Here is a 20,601-nt window from a genome sequence, read left to right as displayed (position 1 = left end):
CTTGAGGTAGCCTCGGAGGCTCTCTGCATCACAGATGGATGTTTTCCATACTTTTTACCGACATTTTGCAGATGATACTCTGCTATACATTGCTACTGTTGGTAGTGTTTTCCACAGATTTAACATCAGACTTATGATGGACAAGAGGGGGTATAAATTAAAAGAAAAAAAATCCAGTAAATATCCTAAGAAATTGTTTTTCTGTTCTGCACATTCTTTTTTTTATTTAAAGCTTAGAGCAAAACTCACCCAGAGGGGCAGCAGCATGTTTTGGTCCAGAAACAACCCCTGATGCCACACTTCTTTTTTTAGTTTAATTAAGATTAAAGACAATGTTCTTCAATCTGCTCCTTCATGCCAAGTAAGTTTTTCTTACCTTGAGGGCTAGTGTTGTGAAAGTTGTTCTCTCCTTGATTACTGAGTCTCTTCTCGTTGTGTCAGCTCATTAACCACTCAGGGGAACCAAAACCTGCCAAACACCAGACCTGAGCCAAAACTGGGCACTTCACTTTTACAGTCAAGTGTAAATAGAAATGTTTGAAAGGTGCAGGAATATTAATTTTGCTTCTGTGCATGTACTCCAGGTATCATCTGCACTTATTTTCTTCCCTCAGACTTTCATCCTTTTTCAAAGTGAGTGGTGTGAGTTGGCCCCGTACAGTGGAGGCTGCGCACTCAAAGAGGCCATGAGTCATAGAGAATGAATGCCGCCCTCCTGCAGCTAGCATCTGACTGAACAATGACTGCAGCCTCCTTGCTTAGCTAACCACCACGCTCTGTGACTTCACTGCCTTTACAAGGTTAACACTTTACAGCCAGCCGGCCTGCTGGAGACACTTAAATGAAAACAGGAAACCTTGATGGGCAAGAGAGAGCAATGAGTATCAGCGGCGGCGTTGCTATTAATGTCCGGCTGACGTCACTGTGGCTGTATGTTAGGGATTGTGTTGTTGTGTGAAAGCTGGTGATGATACTGAGGTCACACGCAAACACACACAAAAGGGCCACAGAGGAGGGTGGAGATGTTGAATCTGCTTTCCCTTCAGGCACAATGACACAGTTCAGCAGCAATTGCATTAGCAGCAGCTTTCCTTACCAGTCTGCTACACATCTGGTCCTCTATACGCACACACAATTGAAAACACACACTCCAAGCATATGTGTGGGTTAAGGGTAAGAGGAGGAAACCAAAGGCATGAAAGGCCCTGTGCCCATTCTAAATATAAGCCAGGAAGGGTTTGCCAAAAGCAGCGCTTTATTTTTTCCCCTTATTTTGTCTGTTCTAAATTAGAGCCCAGCTACACTATGTTGTGTTACTGCTGCTGCTGCTGCTGGTGGGGCTGCAGAGGCTTAGGCTGCACTGCCTCCCAGGGGGTCCACAGACACACACACACACACACACACGCATGCACACACACACAGGCTCCTTTAAAAGAAGCATTCACACACACATACACACAGAGTCACTGTCTGTTCTTATATAGGCTACACTGCTTTAAGCATCATTAATTATGTGATTGGATTTAAATGGGATGTGCTCTTTGCATTGCTGCACGAGGTGGGTAAAAGAGAGCAGATATGAAGACATAAAAGGGCCAATATGACCTTCGATTATTAAACCCTATAACTTTCATGACACCCCCTCAGCATCTTTATATTTTTCAGCTCGGAGTATATGACATTTTTATTCATTCTGTTGTTCATGCACTGCTCCCCGCAGGCCTCTCAATCTAAGCCTGAATATAAAACACGATAAAAATGGCCACCACGGGAATAAGCTTTATCAAAGGGAGAGGGATGAGTTATGAACGGAGTGAACTCGTTTCCAAGGGGCGTATCATTTTTTTTTTTTACTTAGCCCCAACTAGAGCAATCACCTGTGTCTGTATATACAGATGGACAATGCATCTTTATCTCCTCCCAATGTACAAAAGTGAAGCCACAGGTGCTGACAGCCAATAGGGGAGCTCAAAATGTTTTGGCTTCCTTTTTGGGGAGCAGTCTGTTGTCCATCTTTTTATACAGTGAATGTTACCTGGTAAGAATAGTGTCAGCAACGTCGGAACATTACATATTTCTCTCCCCACTAATCATATGTATTTTAACTACTAACACTATGATATGATACAGTTGTTTCATTTATGTTGCTTGGGTTTTTAAATATAAATCCTGCAGCAGCATAATATGAAAGCACTCCCTTATAAGTCGTATGTCCTGAAGTCATGACAGAAGGTACCAACATTATCTGCTTGAAGTTTATTGCAAATAAGCTCAATGACTTGTTCTGAACTTAAGTCCCGCCTCTGACTGAACAGATACCCAATTTAACTTAAAAGGGCCCATGCCCCATTTGGCCCCCCAAAAAATGCTGCTGAATAGTCCTAGCTGTTCCCTTCAGCGTGGCATCATTCCCAGGCACAGCAGGTCAACAGTCCAGCTTCTTGCTTCATCATGTGTCATAGGGGGGAGAGGCATGAATTTGTCCGACTGCCCCACTCCCTCCACCCGACGCTGTTTCTTAATGGCATCACTTGTATGACACACTCCCAGCTCTCTTTTTTCTTTTTCTTTTCTACAACATGTCTCTCTCTCTCTCTCGCTCTCTCCCCCCCCTCTCTCTCTTTCTCTCTCTCTCTCTCTCTCTCTCTCTCTCTCTCTCTCTCTCTCTCTCTCTCTCTCTCTCTCTCTCTCTCTCGTTCCAGGCGTCTCTGCCCTCAGGCTTCAGCCATTAGGTGCTGTCAGGGGTATCAATTTTTAAAGAGCCCGTGCTGAGTTTGTAGCAAGGAGGTATTGAGCACAGGGAGTACACATGCATAAAATCAGCATGTGGCACGCACATAAGCAGAGAGACTCCCCCATCTTTAAACATAGACAGCTTTATTAAAAGCTTTCTCTCTCCATAGAACACATTCACATAGACACTAATGCTCATTTCGTGCCGAATGATGCAAACACACAAAATCAAGATGCTTTCACAGGAATAACATTTTTGATGTTTATAGTCAGAATCATCTTAAATCAGAAAGCTGTGTGGAAGTTAAAAAATGTGTTTAATAAGAAAAGATAGCATAAAAAAAAAACCTCAGGGAGGTTAACTGTTCCACTGTTCATGATGTCACAGTGCCCTCTGTTGGTTGTGAGTTAAAATTACATAGATAATGCAGTACCTGTGTCTGCCCCAGTGGCCTAATGGATAAGGCACTGGCCTCCTAAGCCAGGGATTGTGGGTTCAAGTCCCATCTGGGGTGAAGACCCTTTTCTCCCTGAGTATAAAACAAGATTTAATTATATGTGCATGATGTCTGTGTCTTCTGATTAACTAAATGAAGTCCTATTTTTGATGTTAATTAAAGAAATTGCATTAATGTACATTGTCCACTTACAGAATTGGTTTAATGAGCAGGACCAAACTACAAAACTTTATTGTTTTTTTTTTTTTTAAACCCATGCACTTGTCCCATTTACCTCCCCACAGACTCTTTACATCCCTCTGTCTGTGTCTCTGTCCTGTAGGATCCTGGACTTCCGTCGCGTTCCTCCCGTGGCAGGCCGACTCGTCAACATGACCAAAGAGATCCGAGATGTCACACGGGACAAAAAGCTCTGGAGGACTTTTTTCATTTCACCAGGTACAAACTGAAAAAAAAAAGAGCAGAGATATTGCTTTTCAGAGACACGTCTTGGAGGAGAAAAAAAAGACTTTTACCAACAAACCATGAGATTGATTTTGCTACATCCACAGAATTTTTAATAGCTGAAAAAATTTCACTTCCAGCCGTGTGTATCCCAAACCCACTCTGCGTTGGGGTCAATATTTCAGAAGAATACTAATTGTAGTTTTTCCATCATTTTTAGCGGTGCAAACTTAAAGATTTTCCTACTTTGTAATGTAATGCAAAGCTACTTCTGTGCCCTGAATTACTGGGAGATTCATTTGCATGGGATTAGTATTATCAGGGGACTTTAGCTCGGGCTGAAGAATGACAGTTAATTAGTGATGCAACCTTTACATTTTATAGGATTCAAATTACTGACACTCTCAGCAATTAATACAAGTCACTGAATGTGTCCAGGTAGGTTTAATCTCTGTGGAAATTGGGTTTTGAATATATGTGGTTTGCATTTCAAAAGGGCAGGAAATGTATGTTCAAACTCTGCAGTGCCTAGAAGTAAAATAGGATTTACCCAAGAGCCACTTTTCAGCTGCTTCAGACAAAGGTTGAACAAAATAAAGACCCAAAACGTTGTGTTTATTTTTTTTCCCGATCCTCAGCCAACAACGTGTGTTTCTACGGAGAGTGCTCGTACTACTGCTCCACGGAGCACGCTCTGTGCGGGAAACCTGACCAGATCGAAGGTTCCCTGGCCGCCTTCCTCCCAGACCTGGCCCTTGCCAAACGCAAGACCTGGAGGAACCCGTGGAGACGCTCCTACCACAAACGCAAGAAGGCAGAGTAAGAGATCGATCCCGCACTCAGACAGTGCTGCATCACGAGATGAAGCAGACACATATGGATTCACTGTAGGACCAGATATTAGAGGGTATTTATTCCACACACTGTCTGTAAGCAGGGGGGGAAACACACACCCCAGGAAAAAAAAACCCTCATGAGAGCAGAGCGGGAGATCTTAGTTTCACAATGTAATCTCATCCTAACATTATGCAAGGAGAAACAGATCGTATTAGTTGTTATTTATTTATTTATTGCACACATACCCTGGTCATGCATCTGAATACATTTTAAATAATAATAAAGTTTTATTTGCTCTTCAGGTGGGAGGTAGACCCCGACTACTGCGAGGAAGTCAAACAGACACCGCCTTATGACAGCGGCACACGACTACTGGACATCATGGACATGACCATCTTTGACTTCCTCATGGGTGGGTGGACAACAAGTTTATGACACACGAACTTCATTCTGTGTAATCTTTTGTTTTGCAACTTGTTTCTTTTACTGAATTGTTCACTGTTGCTCCAACACAGGAAACATGGATCGGCATCATTATGAGACTTTTGAAAAGTTTGGAAATGAGACTTTTATCATCCATCTGGACAATGGCAGAGGGTAAGTCACTGCATTATGCTCGCAATGGTTAGAAAATGTAGTTAACAAATGAGTCATTTTTTACTTTTATTAATTCAACTTGTGGGATCACCTGTATAGCAACACATCCATACATATACGAATAATGAAGAAAAAAAACATTGGAATGAATAAAATGTAACTCTGACACCTAGTGTTTAAAACGGGTACTGCAGTCCAAATTCAAAACATTGGAGTAAGCTGTCTCTCCCTGCCCCCTCCTCACTTGAGTCGATGTGCATGTAGGTTGCCATGTTGCAGACTCTGAAGCTTCAGTGTTTAGCCAGCTCTGCATCGGTCTTAAAACCTTTCTGCGTTCTAACTTCTCTCCATTTTTCAAAAGCATCTCCAATATTAACTTAGTTTGAGCAAGTTTTTGGTCATGGGGCTTATTCGAAAAAATGTTTTTCAGGTCGAGTAGAATCAATTTTATCTGAACCAGTTCACTTGCCCGCTGTCATCGCTGAAACACCATATCTGGCAAACCGAGGGCTGTGTGTGGGTGCCTTAAAACCGCCTACCTTCTCTGGTCAAAACAAATACTGACCATACTGGACCTGTACCAAGACATACAAGGAGGACACACTCCTCTCTCTGCTTTGTTGTCAGAGAAGCCAGCACTTCAACACAGCATGTTTCCTTAGATACATGACAACAGGCAAACGCTCATAAAACAGAGTTGAACACAACAAATGCACAGCAGCATATTTAAAACACAAGTGATCATCTTTAAAATCATCTATGCTTCTATGTTGTTCTCAGCTTTGGAAAGCACTCCCATGATGAGAAGTCCATTCTGGTGCCGCTGACTCAGTGCTGCAGGTAAGACCCGTGTGCTGCTGTTATCATGTAGCTTCTGAAGATGTGCTACGTTATTTATCCTTTTCTATCCTGGTGAGAAATAACAGAAACATAAGTGATGAGTTGGCTATTCACATCGTCAGTGCTGCAGAGCATATGGGTAGAACTGAACCCCCCCCCCCCCGCGGCTCCATGTTTCTGCAGGGTAAGGAAGTCGACCCACTTGCGTCTGCAGCTGCTGGCTAAGGAAGAATACAAGCTGTCCACGCTCGTGGCAGAGTCCCTGGTGAGGGACCGCCTCAGTCCCATCCTCATCCAGCCACACCTGGATGCTATGGACCGTCGACTACGCCAGGTATGAAGAATGCCTCTGGGTCCTGGAGCTCTCCCCCCACTGTTTTAAGTCAGCCAGTTTGCTAAGCTAACTGTTGGCTAAGCTAACTGGCTGCTGGCTTACTTATTTACACAAATATGACAGTGGCATCAATATTTCAATTTAACTCAAACCAGAAAGATAATTATTGTTTTTCACATAAATGTAGATCAGTTCCTAAGAACATCTAGTCTTTTTAAAAGAACCCTTTGGAGTTTTAAAAGCATCCAGGGTCTGGGCTGGTGTGGCATAGGCCCTTATGAAATCTAATGGCCACCCCATTATATTGAGCTTTGATTGGCTATCTGTCTGACCTAAAGTGGTAATTGAGTTCAAACCAACTTATTGTGCTGTGATGAAACTGGCTGCTTGTAGATTTTGTGACATTTTAGTGAAGCACATTTTCTTTGTTGTTCCTTGTTTTGTTTTGTTTTTTTAAAAGTTGACACAGGAATGTAACGTCTGAATGATTCTTTAGTCTAAAAAATAGTCAAAGTAAATATTTTCAGAGGCATGGATTGGATATTTAAATGCTAATCAAACACATATGTGAGCACACATACTTCAGGCCAAACATTTCAAACCTTCACATTTGTTTTGGTGCTGTTTCTCTGTCACCAGGTCCTGAATGTGCTGTCTGACTGCATCGATAAAGAGGGCTACAGTTACGTTGTGGAGGACAACCTACAGGGACCCCACGGGACAGACCACACCCACAGCAGCCCACGACATAGGTAGCTGTCTGGGGAAGCTGGCAGCTTGATGAGACTCAATTCTAGAGACCGGAGACTGGACTGAGCAGCTTCAGTCTTTCTCTTTAAACTGACATAGCATCCTGTTAGACAGACGAGCTGCATCTGTAGTCAATCTCTCTCAGAGGACTCTTAGATTTTCTCGCTGATCTTACAGGAACGGCGCCCGTCTGAGGGGAATATAGAAGCTGTGTGGGAGTGGACGCCTGCTGGATTGGACTCTTTGGATCTGGGGGCGGGTTACGAATGAGACAACCCCCCCTCGCCCGCCCTACACGTCACCCAGACTCCTTAAAATATCCAGCCCCTGACTGTAGTGTAGGTTAGAAACACCCTTTGTCTCACACAGCACCACCAAACCATGAAAGTCTTACAAGAGACGCCTTCTGTTTGACTCGTTCAGGACCCTCTCTTTTGAATTCAGTGAATTCTGAGGGACTTGTAAAGAACTTCGTCCCCCCTCCCCTCCCTCCTCTTCTTCTCCTCTTCGGCCTTCTTCACAAACTGAATTATGTGTTTCTACGTATTGTTGGTATTGCAAGTGTTTTGGAGGAAGAGGTGGAAGTCCCTGTTGTCTTAATGATCAAAACGATGTTTTATTGATTTGATGAAAAAAAAGATTTATTGCAAAGTGTCTTTTTTATTGTTTTATTTCCGCAGAGCTGACGAGTGTTGGTTTTAAAGATGGAGATATTGACTGGAGTGCAGGTTTACTCCTGGATTTTTCCTTTAATTTTTTTTCGCCCATAAATGTTACTTGTACTTTAAAGAGTATTTATTGAAATTCATATTTATTTGTTTGAATTGAATTCTAATCAGTAAAATCAAAGTTTTCTGTTAAAAACACAATTTACAACACTAGCATGCACTTCCTCATTTGTCCACAGGAGGGCAAACTGAGCATGTGCAAAAGCAGCTGCCAGAACTCCCAGTAGGCATCCAAATCACTTTAAATTTGTAGCTACAACAAGCACTTCACTGAGTCTCCACCTGTGTTTACAACATTTCATCTTGATTTGAACTTGAACAATGCAAACAGATTTGAGGTCAGATTTAAGGTACAAAAAGCCAAATGTGACACGAATAGTTTTATATTTTTGTTTCTTTGTAATATATTTGATGTCCAGATGTTGCTGTTGTGGCAAGATTATTTTTCAGGATGTATATTTCATTGAAAACCAACAGCTGAAAGCTGAACTGTTGGCGTCTGGCTGAAAGTTAATATATTCAGTAGGAAAATCTAGTGCCTGTGCAATGATAGAAATACTTGAATGTCTGGTTTCATAGCAGAAAGGGTTCAAATCCTCCACGGTACGAGCTCTAGATAAGATACGGAGGTCTACATATATGTGTATGTGTGTGTGCTGACGCCATCTGTTCCATAAGTGTTTTATTACACAGTCTGAGATTCCATTGTCCTGTCAGGTCATTGCAGTGTGTGAGTGTGTGTGTGTGTGTGTGTGTGTGTGTGTGTGTGTGTGTGTGTGTGTGTGTGTGTGTGTGTGTGTGTGTGTGTGTGTGTGTATCTGGAGGTGTGTGTGTGTGTGTGTGTGTGTGTGTGTGTGTGTGTGTGTGTCCACGGAGAACGTTTAGAGGGTGTGTTCTTAAAGTGAAAATGCTTCTTTTTATTATTCAACTCATGGTTTCACTTATTTGCATCATGGTAAAAGTGCAATAAAACAAAAATGAGCAGAATTTGAAAGTGAGTCTTTGTTTTGTTCTTAAGTAAAAGTTTGTGAGTTTGTATGTGTTTAATGTGCATGTTTTATATAATATTACTTTTTATTAGTATAACACACAGTCACAACTGGCCTCGAAGGGCATTATTAAATATACAAAAAAAAAACTAAATACTTGAGTCAGGAAAAAATGTCCTCCTAAATCCTCCTTGTGATAAAAAAATGTAAGAAACCTTTAGAGGAATGACAAAGGAGGGGTCATTCTCCAAAGACATGAAATATGTGCTGTGAACAAAATGTGACACAATTCATACAAATTAATAAGAATAAGAAACCCACAAACATAAAAGATGCAAAACCACCTCCCTGAAAAGAAGCCCCCATTCAGTAACTGCTCATAAATGTTCCTTATCCTTGAGAGTTTCTTTTTTATTTGTTTATGCAAAGTTTAAACTGAGTTCTAATCAGAGACATCACGTTTTCTGAAGAAACTCACCAATTTTAAACTCCAGTGGTGCACTTCCTCCTGTGTCCACAAGGGTGCAAACTGAGCAGAGGGAAGAAACAGCTGCAAGTAATGTTTCCAAAGAGACTCACCAAGGAGATACGATTCAGAAGACAACAAAAGGAAGAGACACAGTGACCACAACACATAAAGGATCAAGGGAGGACACAAGCTTTTCCAAAACAGAAAAGTATTCCACAGTCAAATCAAATCACTTTGATTGTATGCAATGTGCCCCTTTAAAAGAGGCGTTAAATATTGTATGACAGCTTTTGAATTGACAATTTTTTAAAAACCTACATTACTCGTGCAAATTCAGTCCAACCTGAGGCAGAGAGGATACGGCTGGGCTTAGCATAGCAACAGAAAACATGGCTGTAGAGGCCATTTTAATTATGGTAACTTTAGTTTCAGAAGTATGGTTTAAGTTTGTGTTAACAGAGTATATGTTTTGTGTTGTAAGAAATAAGTATTAATTTATGCGAAGTACTTGATTTGACATTATGGTGAATAATGGATTTATTTGGGCATATTTTGGCAGGTATTTTGTGTTATGGGTGGAGCCGAGTTAATTAATTTGGGTCTGATACACAGGTGGTGAGATAGTAGATCGTTTTTTGTTTGTGGACTGTGGTGGAGGTTTAGGAGCCACGCAGCAAATGTTTTTTGATCGTGACCTTTTGTTATGAGTTTTGATATATTCATTTTGGATCTGTTCTGGAAACAAGTGGAATTACGAATAAAATAAGAAATCAAGTGAAACAACGGATCTGTGAGTATATTTAAGTGGACAGGCATCAGGAACGAACAGGTTGGCTCCTATGACACAAGTGACAATTTTTATATGACACACAAGAAGAAATTGCCACTACAATGGCTAACAATCATAGACTGTAAATATTAATGTTTGAAGCCTGAGTGAGGTCACCCATCTGTTACTGAAGGGGGCTTTAGAGTCCCATCGGTGGCGGTCTCCACGCTGGAAAAACTGTCTCAACCTGACTTTGAGTCAACCTAACAACAGGCTGAGAGCTGGAGCTGAGGCGGGTTTTAAGCCTCTTGAAAATGATTACATCGTGCCCACCTGTCAATCAAGTCAGCTCCTCCTCACACCATTGTGAATAACGCTCATCCTTCATAAAACCAAAATCCCCCCCTGCAAATCGAGACACAAGCTAATCATACTATTTAGTTTTTTGAACCAGGCTGTCAACATGTTACGTCAGGCTTTAAAAACAACCTTTTTAGAATGGTTGTGTATGTGACTTTAGGTGCTTCTGCGCCCAGCCTCAAGCGGACACTTGACAATCTGCAGGATTTTGTACTTCAGCGTTTGCTTCATTATTCAACACCAGAGGTCGCTGCTTAGTTACAACTAACTAGCTCTGTATGTCCATCATAACCTTTAGTTCTCAACAACACTCTTGAAAAGAAAAGAAAACTTTTCCTTAAATCGTGATCTGATACTACAGTCTCTGTCTAAAGATTGTTCATTTTTTATTGGGTAAATTCATCTCAGGCAGAAAATGTTAAACAAACATCCCTTTTTTTTTGCTGACTGAAGTTAAAGTCATTACTTATCTAAAGCTGTCCATCAGGTTTCGTTGTTGTACTGAAGGTGTGTGTGTCTTTTTGTACTAGAAATTGGACATCGGCAAGCTGGACCAAAATGCAAAAGATATCTGGGGAAGCCAAACAAGATTAAGAAAAAAAAACAGCCCAATGAGTGAGAATAGTAAGTGTTGGTACACACTGGGTGATTGAACACCTAGGTGCACACAGGCCAGCTGTGGAGCTTCCTATGTGCAGCAGCAGTGAATGGATGCAGTGAGGGCGGCTGCACAGCACCATGCAGAGCAAAAATGGCCCTCAGCCTCTGCTCTGTGCAGGAGCATGTTTACAGTTCCCACTGCACTGGAGTGTTTTGATAACCTTTCCTCACAGAACAGCCCCCGGAAACACTTCTTGGTTGGTTTACATAAATGCATGCACACACAGACTCACACACACACACACACACACACACACACACACACACACACACACACACACACACACACACACACACACACACACACACACACACACAGATGGAGCTCTGACTGGAGGAAGCGGACTGTGAGACAACCATCAGAGAGACGGAGAGTGACCAGGCAGGCTGTCGGCTATAATCGCTGCAGCAGCCGCAGACAGAGGAAGCCTGGTCATGGGAGGTGCTTATCTGATCTCAGCTCAGACCAACCTGCCTCACCGACCTCCTCCACTCCTTCTCTTCTCCTCCTCCTTCTCTCCTCTCAGCTGCTCAGAAAAGTTGTATGGTTTTGTGTTTGTTTTAATGGAGCCAGTATGTTGGCATCAAGTTATACTGTTGTTATCTGTTGCTGTGTGTATTCTTTAACATGTTTTTTATTTTTTAGCCACCCTGTGCCTTGCCTACATCTTGCCAAAGGACTACAGTTGAAAATGAGCCTGCTGGCTAACACTGGCACATTTACAGAAATGTTGATTAATGTGCACTGTCCTTTAAATAAATAAATGAAATGGAAATGAACTGTTTCTCAATCAACCTGCCCCGCTGCTCTGAAGGACGTCCATACAAATCCTGACGGCTGACACCGTGGTGGCTGCTTGTTTGTTGCATTGTTGTACCAACAACACATAGATTAACTGAACAACCTATTCCTCAGTAGTGATGGACGTGTTGTGATGCTTTACCTACAATACAATAAATGTTGGATTTTTTGCTGGAACAGAAAAGTTCTTAATTGAACGCGATGAATACGTCACAATGTATTCAAACTATTAGAAAAAAGGCAGAAAAGTACCCATTGTCAGCTTATGTTTCAGTTGATTGCAGTGACTTGATATTATATAGTGAAATATATGACAGTTGTAGTAACAGAAAAGTCTTGTGAAAACAAATACAATGTTAAAAACAACTCTTATGTAAAAGGCTCGTTAAGCATATTGAAGTACAGAACTGTGCTAAAATGACATGCTTTCTTTATTCAGGGCCATGTTTGTATAATTCAGCTCATTCATATTACTGGGTGGTATTTCCCACAACCCCACGATACATATGGTGATATACATTGATTTTGAATCATGACCATGTCCTACACAGAAATCACTACAACAGCTGTTCTTTATTGTTGAGAATAACAGCAGATGCATATTAAGGATCCTACAACTTCAAACACTTCAATTCAGCTCCTCAGAGATCCTAGAAATACATGAACATATTTGAATCCCAGAGCTGTGGCTATGGTGTTATTATGAACTGCAGCATAGATCAAATGTATTTCAAAATGGTCATGACAGCTTTGCAACCATATTGAATCTGTAACATCCATACAAGCAGCACATGACGATATATTGCCATATTGATTTTTATTGCGCACAGCCCTAGCTCATACCATAATATTTAATCTTTAATCAAGCATTTTATTTTGTTGTATCAGGGCCAATTTATAACAAAGTTTATCTCAAGACACTGTGCAAAAATGAGCAGGTCTAGAGCTACTCTCTGTTATATGATTTATAGAGACCAAACATGAATCCACCATGAGCAAAACATTACAACAGTAGCCAGGCAGAACTGCTTTTTTAGTAGGCAGAAAACCTGGAGCAGAAGCAGACTCATGTTAGACAGATGTCTGCTGTGACTGTGATGGGCTGGGAAAGACGGATAGATGGAGAGACACAGAAAGAGAGAGCTGGATAGAGACAAAAACCAACAGAGCAAATGGTAACGACAGATGAAACATACATGTGGCTATAGTGCCAATAAAGATAGTAAAAGTATGAGTGACATTAGCAGGAAACAGGACTGATAATAATAATTACAACAGTTAAAGTCATCAGGTCAACAAAAAGCGTTAACACCGGATTTTATAGGAATGACTGATAATGTTAGTTGCAGCAAGAGGCCCTGAAGTAAAATACTTCATAAAAGAAAATCTACAATTCTTAAAGCTGAAACAAGCAATTCAACAAATACACAACATCCTTTTTTTACTTATTTGCAATGAATATAAATGTTTTATAATGTAGTTCTGTAGTAAGTTGTTATATGACCTCAATACTATAAACTAAGCTTTGGCCCTGCACAGTTACACCCACACTCAGGGGAATTTTTTTATTTTTACCTGTATGTCAAAAACACAACTTTGTGTGTTAATAGAGACACAAAAAAGAGTCAGTCGAGATCACATCAGAGATCACTTTAAAAGGCAGGGTTGGTCATTTTCGAAAAAACTAGCATGAAGTAGAAAGCATTCCCTCAGTGCTCCGTCTGCACCCAGCCCCTCCCCTCTGTGCTCCCTCAAAAGCCACGCCCCCCTCACTTACATGCAAGAGTGCTGTTGCTTTCGTAGCGGACTTCAGCTCATCTCTTGCATTGTGTAGAAACAACATGACTATTTCACTTCTCACAGCGGCCAACGGAGCACTTTGAGTGTGAGCTAGTGCACGAGAGGAGTAGAGAGCGAACAGGGACATAGGGAGGCATCTGATTGGTTCATCAGATTGGTACCTCGTGGCAGACATTGGTCGAGGTTTTTACATGCTTACAAACTGCTACAGATGACAGATTTCCTTCGTTCCTTTTTCAGAGCACATGAGTTGTTAATTTCTCTCAGGACCTAAAGACAATTCCAACCAAAATCTTTAAAACAGTGTATCTGGAGCCTTTAACTTTTTATAAATGATCTAAGAAGTCTTTGTCAGAACCTTCAATTGAGATTAATGTTGACCTTTGAGCAGCTCCATTATAAAAAGTAAAGAAAAGAAACCTGGCTTTTATGTCTCTACATTAACCATTAAAACTCCCATGAGCCTCTCCTGCAGCAGCAGGGCCACACACAGAGGCCCCGCAGACCCCAGGCTGTTTTCTGGCCTCTGTCGCCCCACAGGAGACCTCCAATTGCCCCGTTAAGATCCTTCAAAATACACATCCCCCTGTTTCATAGACACGGAAACAATTTATGGCCATTATAGAGCATTATTGATAGCATCTCCAAAACTTCCCGTAGTTGACTAAACGTCTGCCAGAGTGGACACAACACACACACACACACACACACACACACACACACACACACACACTGGAGAGAAAAAGAAAACAAAGATGCAAAGGATGTTGTTTGTTGGTTTGGGGCTGGCTGTTTTGAGTACAGTCACAGAGATTAGGCTATAAAAAGAAGCTAAATAAAACATGAAGGCAGACTACAAGTTTAGCAGACCACCCAGAATCCTGCTGGAGGCGAGTCAGCAGAGGCCTTTGTCCAGCACACTCGCTCAGGGTGCTACTGTGAGTCTACCTGGACTGGACCAGCTCAATGAAGTGCAAATTAAAAAGGAACACCTTCAAGTCCATCGGCAGGTCTCATATAATATACCACAACTAGGGGTGGTGGGGAAATCATTTCACTAAAGTATCTTATTTAGAATTTTTATTGGACAATTTAAAAAAATGTTTTTTCCCCCCTGTGATCAGAAAACATGACATCATATCCTTTAACATGAAAATAGACAATGTGAGATGAGAGAAGTGGAAAGCAGAAAAATAGTCAACAGTGCATGCAATCGTTTTCTCAAAAGTCTTTCAGGTTATCAGTAAATCTATGATGCTGTGTCATCTACATTTTTCCACAACTTTTTCATTTTCCCACAAACTGCTCAAAGAGGGATAAGTTGTTAGAAATGCAATACTGAATCAATTAATCAACCAATCAATAAGCTTTATTTCTGTAGCGCCAATTCATTACAAATGTTATCTGAGGACACTTTAAACAGAGCAGACAAGGTCCAAGGCAGCTCAGAAACTCCAAGGAAGATAAATCGTTAGCAGCTTTCATGGTACATGAAGAGTTATAGTCAGTGACATGCAGTAATATGATTTAAATGCATACAGATAGAGAGCGAGGGGGAGACGAGACCTAAGTCATCCAGGTCCCTCCACAGTGTAAGCCTATAGCAGCATAACTCGTGGCCGAGCCAGCCGTAAGTTCAAGCTTTATCAAAAAAGAAAGTTTTGAGTTTACTTAAAAAGTAGAGAGGGTGTCTATCTGCCAAATGATCCCAAAGAAGTGGGGTCTGATTACTGAAAGTTCTACCTCCCATATTACATTTAGAGACTTAAACGGCTTTAAAAGGGTTTCCTAATTAGGGTCGGGCTCTGACCTGAACTATTGAAAGAAAGTCTCTGAATATTCTCAATAAACGGCAACACACCTGACAACCCAGGGTTATATTAATATATATATAAATATCCTGTTCAGTATAGGCTGCACAGCCGAGGGCAATTTTGGAGAACTGAAGTTTAAACGCATTTCTTGTTTGTAGGACTTTTACTGTAACACATCACTTCTATGGGAATACATCCTTTTACTCAAGAATAACATTTTAATTCCAAATATTAGCCTTATTATTATTATTATTATTATTATTATTATTATTATTAGCCAAATCCTGCAAGAAAATTTGCACTGCTACAAGTTCAACAAACCAGCAAATATTTATCACTTTATTATTTTTTCCTCCTTGGTAAAGGTTATTATTCAGGGCAAGAGGTCTTTAGGTAAGTTTATTGTTTTAATGTTTGTAATACTTTGTAGTACAGCTTTGTTTGTAATAAAATGGTCAAATTCAAATGAAAAACACAAATCTTGTGGATTTTTCCAATAGGGCCTAGTCTTGATATCTTAAACATGTGCAGTGTTGGTTGTAAAATTGATTTGTACCAAGTGGGGAGATTGAATTAAAATCCACATTTGTGAATCTAATTGTTTTCAGGACGGGATAAAACACTTAAGCGGACACCCAACAAGAGTTTAAAGTCCTTGGGACCAACAGCCGATCCTGGATAGCAGCTGGGACGAGCAGGAGAAGGAGGAGCAGAGTGTGTGTGTGTGTGTGTGGGGGGGGGGTCTGAGGCAGCCGTCTCCAGTAGAGCCTTGAGTGTCAGCTGGCTGAGCAGAGCAGAGGATGGTGGGAGAACAGAGCAGCAGGACAGGGTGTTAGGGTGCTGCTGTGAACCCCACACCTCCACGACTCCTCCAGGTGTAGACATGTTCGATAACTCCAACTACCCCTTCAACTGTTTCAACTACGATGGAGATGGATACCCCTCATCCAGCACGGACGAGGAGAAGAAGATGTGCAGACCCGCTTACAGGTATTCACATTTCTTTTTCCTTCTGTGTTATTATAATTCACTGTTTCACATCAAATGATCTGTAATGTCATACACATTTTTAGGTTCTAAAAAGAGATGTAAAATAATATAAAAAAAACATTACCTGGCTGATATTGGTTCTTCAGTGTCGACATTTTTTTTATGTCAAATTAACTTTTTGATCCTCACGATTTTGGACACTTTCTCAGAACTTTATGGGCAAAATATTTTTCATAGCTTTTTAAACTGAAAAAATGAACCAAAGAAGAGATGTAGTTACATATGTAGTGCGGTTCAAAGTAGAAATGAGACTTTATTTCTACAAGTGGTGAGCTCTGAAATGTTTTCTGTTAAATAGATTATTGTCGTAAAAAGAAAAAAAAAACTATCATTTTTATTAAATATATTTCTGATTGTTATAAAATCAAATGTTAAAAAAATGTACGGAACACTTTTTACGACGACATACAATAGTGTCCAGTCAAAGTTAGATTAAGTGACTTGATTATGATGTAGTCTGAGCGGGTTGTGATTGCTGAAAACACTTTACTGTTATTTTGGCCATTCCATTTATTTTCTAACTTTCCATTAATTCAAGTGTTTTTTTTTTTACATCAGTATTTTAATTTTCACTGCAACCACTTTATTCCATGCATCCATTTATTATAAAACAAAACAAAAATAATTCAAAACCTTCCATCCCATCCTGATCGAGTTAATCACTGCGTTCTTGATTTCTCCGCTGAGAAGACAGTCTGAATTTTGTGTTCATTTTCAGCCTGATTTTTTGTTCATGTGGCCCTATTATAGAAGAATTTAAAACGAAAATAACACAACTCTCCTCGATTCTCTTTGTGTTGTGGGAGTTCAGAGCTGTATCTGTGAACAGTGTTGTAGTATACTTTTTGTGCAGCAGACCCTCCCGAACATGAAGCAGTCCATTTAGACTAGTCATCAGTCTCTACAGCACTTAATAATAATAATAATAATAATAATAATAATGATAATAATAATGATAATAATAATAATAATAATAATAATAATAATAATAATGATAATAATAATAATAATAATGATAATAATAATAATAATAATAATAATGATGATAATAATAATAATAATAATAATAATAATAATAATAATAATGATAATAATGATAATAATAATAATAATAATAATAATAATAATTAGCACTTTGTTAAGAACACGTCTCCTGGATGTTTGCAGCACATCAAACTGTACTCTGATTGGTCACCTATATATCTTTATTTACTGTATATTCATCTTATAAATACTCAATACAATATTTACCGCATAATTGATTCTGACAGTTGCTATGGTTACGATGCATTATGGGAATTTGGGGGAATTTTATTACAAAAAATGTATAACTTTAAGTCCAGTTTCTTGTAAGGAATGTTTTCAGGAATAATGAACAGATTTAAGAGATTTATAGTTAATTTTTTATTAGAAACACACTTTAAGTGAGCTCAAGGTGAAATACAATATATTTATAATGTATATATGTATAAGTGTGAATCCCCCTTATCATGTGACAGGTTATATAATACGTTAAATGTTTTTTTTTCCATTTGTATTCACTGATTTAAGTGTGTTTCTGTTTTCTGTGTGTGTGTGTGTGTGTGTGTGTGTGTGTGTGTGTGTGTGTGTGTGTGTGTGTGTGTGTGTGTGTGTGTGTGTAGCTACATAGCTCTGATAGCCATGGCGATCCAGCAGAGCCCCGATCAGCGGGTCACTCTGTCGGGAATCTACGAGTTCATCATGAAGAGGTTTCCTTATTATCGCTCCAATCAGAGAGCCTGGCAGAACTCCATCCGACACAACTTGTCGCTCAACAGCTGCTTCATCAAGGTGCAACAACACACACCTTAGTGTAGTACTTTCTTCACTTTGAGTTATGTCATTATTTGAAGTATTCTTTTTAGGTTATTTGTTTTCCCTTTCGCTATTATTCTTCATTTTCTTCCAATTATTTTCACTTGTCTAATTTTTGTTATTTTTGATCCCATGTTTTTCCTCAGGTTCCTCGGACAGAGGGCAACGAGAAGGGAAAAGGAAACTTCTGGACTTTTGCCAGCGGCTGTGAATCGATGCTCGACCTCTTTGAAAACGGAAACTTCCGTCGTCGCAGGCGTAGGAGGAACATGAAAATCGGATTCCGAGATTCGGGAGAAACACATTTCCACCCTTTGGAAAGCCGAGCCAATCGGCACGCGCCAGTGGCTCGGGCCCCCGAACCCGACTCCTCCCTCTGCCCTTTGACCCCTGACAGGCCGAGGCCGGGGCAGCAGCAGCAGCAGCAGCAGGACCAGCTCAACCTGAACCCTGCCCAGCCGGGGAAACCGGAGTCAGAGATCAAGTTCAGCATTGACTACATCCTGTCGACTCCTGATCCGCCGCTGACGGGGTTCAGATCCTCCCATGTCCCGGTTCACGTAGCAACCACAGGGCCGCCGGTACACATTCTAGAGCCTCAGCACCTGAACCTGCACTTCTGGACTCTGTGAGGGGAAAGGAGGACACAAACTTTTTCCTTCATGACCGTCTCTGTCCAAACCTGGGAGGAACTGTGAGGACGTTTCGAGACAGAAAAGACTTGATGAAGAACAAAGTGTACAGGTACAGTATGTGAGACGTGGAAGACATCTTTAAATAGAAACTGTTTAAGATTCATTCAAAAGATCAAATGTGAAAAACACAGAACAATACAGTAAAAAGAGTTCATAATGTCTTTAGACTGTTGTTCAGTGTCCACTGCTGACAAAGACTTCACTACCTTTAAAGTATTATCTTCATGTATTGTATATAAAATGTCAAAGGATGATGTGTTTTAAAGTTCTTTAAAAGTCTAAACAAAGTCCACGACTCGGATTATTTAAGATTATCTTCTGATCAGAAGTTTGGGGATGATTTTGTTCATAAAAGAAGAATTCATTCAGAATAATGTTGCCTGTTAATTAATCAGGTTATTGCAGCATGTTTAACTCTTATTTCTTCAGTTTCTCCTCGATTAATGGTCCAATTGCTTCTCATTAGAATTTCTTTTTTTTTTTTTTTCCTCCTTTTGAAAATTGGGAACAAAATCAGCAAAAAATATATCTACTTCATACAAGTGGAACATCTTTTATTTTCTCATTTGAACTTTTTCATAATTTTTAATTTAATAGAAATAAAACAAACTACAGTCTCAGCATGCGGAAGTGTTTGAAATGTGGGTTTTAAAAAGGCACCTGCATTATACCACTTCTTTTATTTTCTTAACAAAATTTTAAAAGTCAGCAACAGACGCTGAGCTTCAAGTCTTCATTCACCAACGACACACCACATTGACACACTGACGGCTGCTGAACTAATCCCATTCATACGCATTCACATGCAGCTGACAGCAGGAGCAATTTTTGGGTTCAGTGTCTTGCCCAAAGACACTTTGACATGTGAATGCAGAAGCTTAAGAGACCTCTACCACTGACCCACAGCCACATCTTGACGTCTTCTTGATGTGTCACAGTAGGAGTATCATAGGTGTAAATAATGAAATCCTTGACATCTGAATTCCATTCAGCTGTTTAACTTTCATGGGGCTCCGCAGGTGATCTGTCTCATCCTTCACTACAGTGTCACACATAAATGTTCTTATTATTAAACCAGTTAGACTGTAAAGTAAATAAAGCAAATCCATACTTTGCATCTGATGTTTTACAAAATGAAATCAAACAATACGTGCAATGTGACATTAGATTTAAAAAAGGATGTTTTTCATGCAACATTCTGACATTCTTTCTAATTTCTTAAATGATTTTTATAGCTTTGAATATTGATTTATATTTTAATCTTATTTTGAGGACATTCAACCCCTCACATTTGATTTTAGCAACCCCCCCCCCCCCATCTTTGCATAATTTAAAATTGAAAATGGGACACCTGGATGGACCAGAGCTACCGTTAATATGTGCAGTAACACCACGTCTACTACTTTAGCAAATCTGCTGTGAGAAAAAAAACAAAAGGGTTGTTTTGACTGATCTCCATCATTTCAAACCAACGTCCTCCTGCCTGCATTTAAGCTAATTTCTTTATTGACCTTTTGGAAATCCTGATTGACTGACACTTAAATTCTAATCCCGTCACTCCCTTATTACAACATTTTGTATTCACACTCTTACAAAAAAAAGGCCGAGCTCTGCCCAACATTTTCCTGCCCGTGCG

At 40.1% G+C, this 20,601-nt stretch overlaps 2 protein-coding genes and 1 non-coding gene across 3 annotated transcripts in view; all 3 read left to right on the top strand.

Annotated features, from left to right (window-relative positions):
• Positions 1-8,588, top strand: part of fam20cb (FAM20C golgi associated secretory pathway kinase b) — a 57,154-nt gene extending 48,566 nt beyond the window's left edge. The window contains exons 5-11 of the mRNA XM_020642586.3: positions 3,514-3,629; positions 4,274-4,454; positions 4,775-4,884; positions 4,988-5,069; positions 5,850-5,909; positions 6,093-6,243; positions 6,883-8,588. Of these exons, the coding sequence (XP_020498242.1) occupies positions 3,514-3,629; positions 4,274-4,454; positions 4,775-4,884; positions 4,988-5,069; positions 5,850-5,909; positions 6,093-6,243; positions 6,883-6,999 (817 nt within the window). The 3' untranslated portion in view covers positions 7,000-8,588. The remainder of the gene's footprint in view (positions 1-3,513; positions 3,630-4,273; positions 4,455-4,774; positions 4,885-4,987; positions 5,070-5,849; positions 5,910-6,092; positions 6,244-6,882) is intronic.
• Positions 3,176-3,248, top strand: trnar-ccu (transfer RNA arginine (anticodon CCU)). The gene has a single exon. It is a non-coding gene; the product is annotated as a tRNA-Arg (tRNA).
• Positions 8,589-16,174: 7,586 nt separating the features above from the next.
• Positions 16,175-20,037, top strand: foxl3 (forkhead box L3). The gene is made up of 3 exons (XM_065949797.1): positions 16,175-16,374; positions 18,078-18,246; positions 18,417-20,037. The coding sequence occupies exons 1-3, from the start codon at positions 16,268-16,270 to the stop codon at positions 18,900-18,902; spliced, it is 762 nt and encodes a 253-aa protein (XP_065805869.1). The 5' UTR covers positions 16,175-16,267; the 3' UTR covers positions 18,903-20,037.
• Positions 20,038-20,601: the final 564 nt, after the last annotated feature.

This window comes from Labrus bergylta, chromosome 21, assembly GCF_963930695.1.
Source record: "Labrus bergylta chromosome 21, fLabBer1.1, whole genome shotgun sequence".
In the NCBI taxonomy this organism is placed as follows: domain Eukaryota; kingdom Metazoa; phylum Chordata; class Actinopteri; order Labriformes; family Labridae; genus Labrus; species Labrus bergylta.
This window is presented reverse-complemented; position numbering and strand designations above follow the sequence as displayed.

Coding starts and splice junctions, on each gene's coding strand:
- foxl3 (XM_065949797.1), top strand. CDS start 16,268: ATGTTCGATAACTCCAACTACCCCTTCAACTGTTTCAACTACGATGGA. Junction 16,375..18,077: donor ATGTGCAGACCCGCTTACAG/GTATTCACATTT, acceptor GTGTGTGTGTAG/CTACATAGCTCTGATAGCCA. Junction 18,247..18,416: donor TCAACAGCTGCTTCATCAAG/GTGCAACAACAC, acceptor GTTTTTCCTCAG/GTTCCTCGGACAGAGGGCAA.